This window comes from Dipodomys merriami, unplaced genomic scaffold (genome assembly GCF_024711535.1).
Source record: "Dipodomys merriami isolate MVZ:Mamm:240054 unplaced genomic scaffold, mDipMer1.0.p SCAF_44, whole genome shotgun sequence".
Classification (NCBI taxonomy): Eukaryota; Metazoa; Chordata; class Mammalia; order Rodentia; family Heteromyidae; genus Dipodomys; species Dipodomys merriami.
In genome coordinates, this window is record NW_027206002.1 from 3,498,672 (window position 1) to 3,507,020 (window position 8,349).

The 8,349-nt window shown below is 44.8% G+C and overlaps 1 protein-coding gene across 2 annotated transcripts; it reads left to right on the forward strand.

The window, feature by feature from the left end:
- Nucleotides 1-653: 653 nt before the first annotated feature.
- On the forward strand, nucleotides 654-6,526 carry LOC138807938 (immunity-related GTPase family M protein 1-like). Of its 2 annotated transcripts, XM_069993807.1 has the most exons (3): nucleotides 654-919; nucleotides 3,330-3,555; nucleotides 4,903-6,526. In XM_069993807.1, exons 2-3 carry the CDS (start codon nucleotides 3,529-3,531, stop codon nucleotides 6,118-6,120), a joined length of 1,245 nt encoding a protein of 414 aa, XP_069849908.1. In that variant the 5' UTR covers nucleotides 654-919; nucleotides 3,330-3,528; the 3' UTR covers nucleotides 6,121-6,526. The 2 variants fall into 2 exon arrangements, with proteins under 2 accessions (XP_069849908.1, XP_069849909.1); XM_069993808.1 differs by lacking the exon at nucleotides 3,330-3,555.
- Nucleotides 6,527-8,349: the final 1,823 nt, after the last annotated feature.

Sequence of the window (8,349 nt, forward strand, 5' to 3'; positions counted from 1 at the left end):
TTCTTGCTCTGCCTTAGCTTGTCGGGAGTAGTCGCTGCCCCCTTACCTGAGAACTTCAAGTGACAAGCCAGGGGACAACCAGGTCCCAGGCTGTGATGGCACTGGGGGGAGGGGTCAGATGCTAAACAAAGTAGGCCTGGCCCAGCTAGCATCATCTGGCTTTCACCCCCCATCCCCAACCAAGTCCCAAGTCAGTAATGTTGCAGATTTAGCACATAAATGCGGGTGTCCACCTAAATGACAACACTGGGCTGGGCACCTGTGACTCACACCTGTAATCCTCACTACTTAGGAGGCTGAGATCTGGGGATTGTGGTTTAAGGCCACCCTGGGCAGAAAAAATATGTGAGACTCTTAATTTCCAATAAACTACTAAAACACCAGAAGTGGAGCTGTGACTCAAGCGATAGAGCACGAGCCTTGAACCAAAGAAGCTCACGGACAGTTCCCGTGAGTTCAAGCCCCAGGCAGGACTGGCACAAAAAAAGAATAGTGCTCCCCTCTCTAAAGGAGAATGTGAAACCTGCTCAGCTGAATCCTGGCAACCAGTCATTTCCAGAAATGGAACTGAACCCTGCCCTCACTGGAGTCCCCTCCCTCGTGACAAGGCAGGCAGGACTCTGATCTAGAAAAAGCAGAGCAGTGAGCAAAGGCCATGCTGTGGACCAGAGACTACAAAGAAACCCAGGAAAGTGGACTGCCTTTTCCAGCTTCTCCTCTTTCCATGACTCTTGGCCCCTGGCTCTTCCTTAAAGGACCCAAGCCCTGCAGACCTGTCTCTCCTGAGCTGGATTCCAGTTTGGGATCATTCACAGAGAGCAGTCCCTGCCTGAGAGCTGTGACCTTCCCTTAGGAGTGACACGTCCCAGGAGGAATATGGTCAGTTGGATGTCTGGTCATGTTCACCCTTCTGGAACAGGTAAGTGAAGGGTTCCTAAGTGAAGCTTGCTCAACTAATCACAGCTAATGCAGTGATATTAAAGGTGGACCACTGATACCAGGGCAGGAGAGCCTGACACCCAGGGAGTGCCCACAGCAGACCCATCTCTGACCTTCAGGGTCACACTGTTCCCTGATATTGCTCCACTCCACCCAACCTACCTGTGTGGAGGCAATACAGCCCTCTCACCTGCATCTCTCCGGCATTGAGGTGGTCTTTTGACAAGCACCAAGACTGGAGACAAGATGAGATGTGCCCTTCCTTTCCAGGCCTGGTTGCCCTTTTTGCTAGCTCAATCTGCTGGCTGGCTTCCTTCCAAAAGCTGGAAGGATCTTCCCCCTTTCTGTTGGGATCTTTGGCCCTATTCAGAGACAGGCAAGCTAGAGTTGTAATCTGAGCAGTGTCCTCACAGAAGGGAGTCGAGGTGCACTGAGCTGGGTTCAGGGTGAATGGCTTGGTGGAGAGTTGGTTCATGTGGGGACAAAGCTTAACAGAATCCATGAGAATGAGCCACTGTACTAGGACAAGGTATGAAAACACCCTGAAATGTGAGATGTGACTGAAGGAAATACTCTGACTCCCTTTATCTGGTTCCCTTTGTTCCACTGGTCAGATTCAAGTTCTGTATGTGATGAACTTGCCTATATTGTGAACTTTACTCACAAGAGAAGTCCTGAAGGATAAAGGTGTGGTCAGGGTGCTGGAAGGAAATAGAGAAGGACATCAATTCTCTTCACTCTCCTGAGCTTCCTGTATACCCGCTCTCTGTCCCGAGACCTGTAGTCTTTTTCAAGTCCAGTCTTGCTCCTTCCCATCACACATCAGGGTTGCAGACCTCAGCTGTTGTCCAAGCCCCAGAAGAACCATTTCCTACATGAGTTCCAGGTTCCCCTACGAGGTTATGAGTTCCTTCTCTCCCTGGGTCAAACTCTGTCTTCTTCTAAGTTTGCCTAGACTATTGATCATGGAAAGATTTTATATTCTCAGGGATTCCTTTGGGTCTAGGTAGAAGAGAAAGGAGAAAAAGGTGAACAGCTTGCAAATCATTCTGATTGATATAAAACTGGTCACCACTCATAAACCTTTGACTATACAGAGATCAATTGAAAGAACCCACTCTCCTGATTTGGTCAATGCCCCAGAGGGTATTGCTTTGTTTGTTTACAGATGGTTAGTAAAATACTAATATATCTGTTTTCTTGGAATCTCTAAAGAGTAGATTCCACTAGAGTCTTAGCCATTTGTCTTTAGTATACAACAGGTGTTTATTCCATTTTATTTGATGAATGAAGCATAATATATTTTCATCTCTACTTGCTCAATGAACTTTTCTTTCTAAAATCTTTCACCTAAAGAGTTCAAGGGATAGATGTTGATTTTCTCAAGGTGGATGCAGGAGATTGCAAAAAAAAAACAAAAACAAAAAACAGCCTTTTTTTTTTTAACCAGTTCTGGAGCTTGAACTCAGAGACTGGGTGCTGTCCCTGAGCTTCTTTTTCTCAAGGCTAGCACTCTACTACTTGAGCCACAATGCCACTTCTGGCTTTTTCTGAGTAGTTTATTGGCAATAAGGAGTCCCACAGACTTTTCTGCTTGGGCTGACTTTGAACCATAATCCTCAGATTTTAGCCCCCTGGGTAGCTAGGATTATAGGCATGAGCCACCATACTGGCAAAATCTTTGCTTTTAAAATAGTTTGTGTGACTGACTCCTGTGTGAGCTATAACCTTCTGATCTGTCTGCCCACGTGAGCAGCCTGTGTTTGACTCTGTGGAAGGTGGTCTCCAAGATCCCCAAACTCTATATTCCAAACCTCCAATCCCCTATTGTCTGTTTGCCTGGTCCACTGCCCCATACATTTATATTGTGGTATTGGTCACCACTGCACACTGGAACTGCTCAGTCCCTAGTCCCAGGAACCTTCAGAGACTGTGCCCTGCTGTTGCTCTGGTCACAGCTAGACAAGGAAGGACATGGGTAACTGAGACTTCCTGATATCCATAAGGAGGCAGTGTGGGCAGCCTCAGAGAAATGCGGTTCAGGGGCCTGACTCAGCACTTGTGAAGAGCCCGTCAGAGTTGAGCCTAGTATACAAATGCCTTCTACACTCCCTTCTTTGAGGATCCTGCTCAGATGCACCTCTAGCCTACCTGCCTTCGAACAATGAGTAGACCAATATTTCCAAGGGAGGCAGCTCAGGCTCCAGCAGTCAATGGTTTCTGCTAAACAGGATTGTTTTTACCATCCAGACAGAAACACGGACTCTCCCTCTGGGATTTAAACTTTGGATTCCCTCACATACCCACCATGTAATTCAAGATTCATATTTATTCCTAATGCTCTGTTTCTCCATCCATGATCAGGAATAATGGTATCACTTATCTAATAGGGTTAAAAGGATATGAAGTGAGATAAGGCACACAAAGGATCCAGACCAGGCAGACTTAGAGATACAGTGTGACTCTGTGGTTAAAGTTGGGAGAGAGGAAGAAGCAGCAGTGGAACAAATTCCACTGGGACCTGAACAAGGCCGGAACCTTCACCAAGAACACTGGGAGCTGTTCAGGAAGCTTCCCACTGATCCTGCCATGAAACCATCACAGGAGTACTGGGAGGTAGGTAACATGACTTGCTCATTGCAAAATGCAGAGAACTGGGGCCTCCTTGTTCCCATTCTAGGGAGCTGAGATGGCCCCCACGCATTGGAGGGGCTGTTGGCCCATTTTTCCTATGTGCAGGATGAGTCCAAGCCATGAGACTGGATAAAGAGCTGCCAAGAGTATGGCTGTAGCCTGGAGCAACCTCAAATAGAGAGCTTGCAGGGGGTGTAGGTTTCTAGGAAGCTTGTAAACGGCAAGAGGCTGCACTTGTGAGATCAGTGATAGCCATGAAATTTGTTCCACAGATGGAATAGTGGTCCTTACAGATGAGACACCTGGACATTCCAGAAGGAGGACAGGCCAGGTCTCCAGCTGCTCCATGGGATCCCATGGGTGGGACCTATGGAACAGAAAAGCTCTGTGTGGCTTAAATGCTGCTCTTCAGCCAAAGCGCTGATCTTGAGTTTTTAAACTTTTTTAGACATTAGTGGTGATGCACAAAAAAAAGGAATAGACTTTTCAGGGGAAGGGCTAGAGTGGGCTAGACTCTCCTAGTTGTGTATTACAAAGGCCAGCTGCTAAGAACAACATGGACATTGCCATCTTGGATAGAACCCACGAGGTCAGCCCAGCCAATTCCCTTCTCAATCCTGCTCCATAAATGTTTCATGTTATTGCAAGGATTCAACAAGAGAAACCTATGTGTACAGAACGGTTGAATGACTGTATCAGCAGTAATATTAATATATAACAACCTGAACATCTTGACATTTACTAAAGAAACAGTGAAGGATGATTTGGAAACGTTGTTTTGCTTTGTCTGTTAAAGTTGATGGGGGTAGGTATTTATCCTATGTGTGCTTATTGGTGAATGCCATCTTCATTTGACAAGAAAAAAATACCTTGAGGAAAATGTGCTATTATTAAAAAGAATTAAGCTATTCTTGACCCATAAGGACAACCTCAGTAAGAACTTGTAGGTACTTACCAATGAGCTGCTGGGTCTGGAGAGTTACCACCAGCCGGACTTCTGGTTGGTTAAGCCCATACATTTGAGCTGAAGCAAGAACTTGTGCTCCCATGGAGTATCCTGACTGATATTCTGCTACAAGTCCAAACATCACACATTCTTGCTTTGGAGATAGATCTGTCAAGGGTTCTAACAGTCTGTAAAGCAAGCCTAAATGTCCTCCTACCCTTGAAGGATGTACAAAGATCCTGAATGGCTGTTCATTTCCTCTGTGCAATTGATATGTCTTTGTTATCTTTCATTGCAGATGTAAAAGCCTGGCCATAGGATTTGAAGCCTGTTGATTCCTGGGTCATCTTGTGTCTAACTCCCATGTTCCTCTGCTTCTGCAGGCCATCCCACTGCTTACCAATGTGGTGGAAGACCCCATGTCACATGATACTCCATCATCTATATCCTTCCATGCTGCCATGTCATACCATACGGGCTGGAGCAGGTTACCTGAAGAGGTCAGCAGGAACATTGAGAGGGCCTTGAAAGAAGGGAAGTTGCCAGAAGTAGTCCCTGTAGTGAGGGAGACCATGGAGAGAGTGTCTAGAACCCCAGTGAGCATCGCAGTGACTGGGGACTCGGGTAATGGCATGTCATCCTTCATCAACGCGGTTCGAATCATTGGACTTGAGGAGACTTTGGCACCCACTGGGGTGGTGAGGACCACCCAGACACGGGCTGGCTACTCTTCCTCCCGCTTTCCCAATGTGGTGCTGTGGGACCTCCCTGGCCTGGGGGTCACAGCCCAAAACATGGAGAACTATGTGGATGAGATGCAATTCAGCCAATATGACTTCTTCCTCATCATTGCGTCTGAGCAGTTCAGCACGAATCACGTGAAGCTTGCCAGAATCATTCAGGAGATGGGAAAGAAGTTCTATGTTGTATGGACCAAGTTAGACAGAGACCTTAGTACAAGTGTTCTCTCAGATACCCGGCTCCTGCAAACTATCCGTGAAAATATCCGAAAAAATCTCCAGAAGAAAGGGGTACATGTACCCCCCATATTCCTGGTATCCAACTTTGACCCTTTACTTTATGACTTTCCAAAGCTCAGAGATACACTGAAAATAGACCTCTCTAATATCAGGTGCAGTGGTCCCTTAGATATCCTTTCCCACTTCTGTGAGGAGATCATTAATGATAAAGTGACCTCCCTGAAGAGGAGAGTGGCCAAAGAATCTTTGAAGAACTCTCTTGGCATCAAGGATGCTGATGACTTGGGGGAGGTTCTGGAAGCCTACCATTTGCTCTTTGGTGTGAATGGTGAATCACTTCGTCAGGTGGCTAAGAGTATGGGAAAAGAAGTAACAGAGTACATGGCCATCATGAAGTCCCAGGATTTGCACACCCTCTGTGGCAGGGACTGGAAACTAAAATCCATGACTTGTCTAGTCACGAGCGTGCTTCTCAGCCCATTTTGGTATATTCCATTCTTGGGTGGCCCTGTCATCCGCTTCTTCAGACACATGAGATGCAGACGCATTCTTGAGTTAGTTGCCCAGGATACCAAGACCATCCTGAAAAAAATCCTGGAAGATTCCATCATCCCCACTTGAAATTCAACTTTGGGAATGATCTGGAACACTTTTTCCTCACATGGATTCTCTTCTTGGATGGATCCCTGTTTGGTCAGTTAAAAAAAAAAATCAAGAGATATAAGTTTCTAAGGGCTTTAAATTCATTGAAAGGAGTTAAGAGAACTGTTCATCTCACTAGCCTCAATTGTAACCCACTGGACTTTTTTTTTTTTTTTGTCAGTCGTGGGGCATGAACTCTGGGCTTGGGCACTGTCCCTCAGCTCAAGGTAAGCATTACCGCTTGAGTCACAGCACCACTTCCTCTAAACCACTGTTCTTTTGAAGAGCAAGTACCTGTTGAAATTACTAGCCAAGTGTCCTGCATTCTGCATATAGAAATATTGCTTGGGGTGATCAATATGTCTAAATAAGTTTATATTTTCATGTAAAGCATTAAAATGAATCTTCTTCATTAAAGCCTTTTGTTGTCTTTTCCTTCCTTTCCCTTGATACCCCTGGTGGTGACTCAGCTGGTATAGTGGGGCACTTAGAAATTTGGGAGCTGAGGGGACTTTGGTGATAGCTGTTCTTCAGATGCTTTTGAATGCTGGGGTCAGGACTCAAGGCAGTGCCCCTGCCCTAAAGGTTAAACACACACATTTTTTATTTTTAACCAAGTGCCTACAACCAATTACTATCTTAAAAGGGAGTGCAGATATATGAGAATCAAAGTTCTGGCAGTGATTCTAGAAATTCAGTTCCTTAAACTCAATGCCAATCACAAATAATCAGAGTTTGGGAGTAGAGGATGTTTATTAATTGTGTCAGGCAAAATGAGGTCTTTATACACTGCCATATTGAGGGGGAATAAAAGCACAGTTTTAGTCCCATGGGGGAGAGGATGCTTTTAATTTTTATACAATTGTTATTATGGAGTTGTACAAAGGGATTTCAATTCAACGTTAGTGCATCTTTATGAAAACCTCAGGAACATGGGCTTCCGTTTGTATGAGCCGAGGTATGACTTCCAGGCCAGATGGTGGCCTTGAGGGTGCTTATTTCCTGATGTACAGACATTAGTCTCCAGAATTACATTCCTTGCAGTCTTGTGGTCAAAAAGAGATAAGGAGAAGAGCTTGGTGACCTTGCCTAGGGTCATTGCCAAACTTTAAGCAGGATCACTTGGGCAGAATCTTTGAAGGCTGTTTCTTTGAAATGTGTGAGTAGGGTGCAAGTACACCAACAAGAAAAAGTGTTGACCCCTGAGCAAGCACAGTAGAGAGTGGCCTCCTCAAGGCTTATAAGGGCAACATTTTGGTCTATTTTCTGGTGTTACATGACATAACTGAGGCTTCACAACTGAAAAGGAAATGAGGTTTATTATTAGTTCACATTTTTAGCCTCATCAGTGTAGCCTCTGGTGAGGGCCTTATTGTGGATGGCATCAGAATGGCAGGGGCAGGAACAAGTATAAAAGAGATCACACTGAAGACAGGAAACCAGAGATTCAAGGACCAGGCTCTCCCTTTTTTTTTTTTTTTTTTATAACAACACACTCTTATGAAAAGAACTTAGTCCTAAAGACCATACTTCCTAATACAACAGCCATGACTTCATGACCTTCCACTAGGCTCCACCTTTTAAAGGCTCTACCATTCCTACACCACTATATTGGGACCAAGCTTCTGGCACATTCACTTTTAGAACACAGTCAAAACTTATCCTGACAATAGCAGTGAATAGAGGGGCAAAATATTGGCCTGTGAAGATTGCGGCTATGTACAACAGCAATCTGGCAGCTTAGAGAATTAAACTCCTGGCCTCAGCCCCTCCTTCTTTTCCTGCTTGTGAAACCCATTAACCAACTCCTATGCTATGAGAAGGTGAAAGGCTGAACAGACAAAGTCTTTTCAGATTAGCCATTTGGGGATTCCCAATAAAATAGAAAAGGTCAGAACAAAAGGTATAATTATCTCTTGAGTATATGGAACATGTTTGCAAATTAAGAGAATGGCACTGTTTTCTTAAGAAAACTCAGACAAAATACTTAAGACAATTTTGATCTTAAGACATCAAAGGTGAGTGAGGAGTAATTTCATGTTATATCAAGAGCAAAAGACATCACAGGATTCTTGTTAAAACTGGCAGAGATTTGCAGACCATAATTGAAAACCATCCTGGGCAGAATCCAGAATCCATTAGATTCTTATCAACGATTTGCCAGCAAAAATGCAGAAGTGGAGGTGTAACTCAAGTGGTAAAGCACCA

Bases quoted from the DNA above. Each gene is read 5' to 3' on its own strand.
- LOC138807938 (XM_069993807.1), top strand. From the start codon at position 3,529: ATGAAACCATCACAGGAGTACTGGGAG. The intron at 3,556-4,902 runs GTAGGTAACATG...CTGCTTCTGCAG, and splicing joins CATCACAGGAGTACTGGGAG to GCCATCCCACTGCTTACCAA.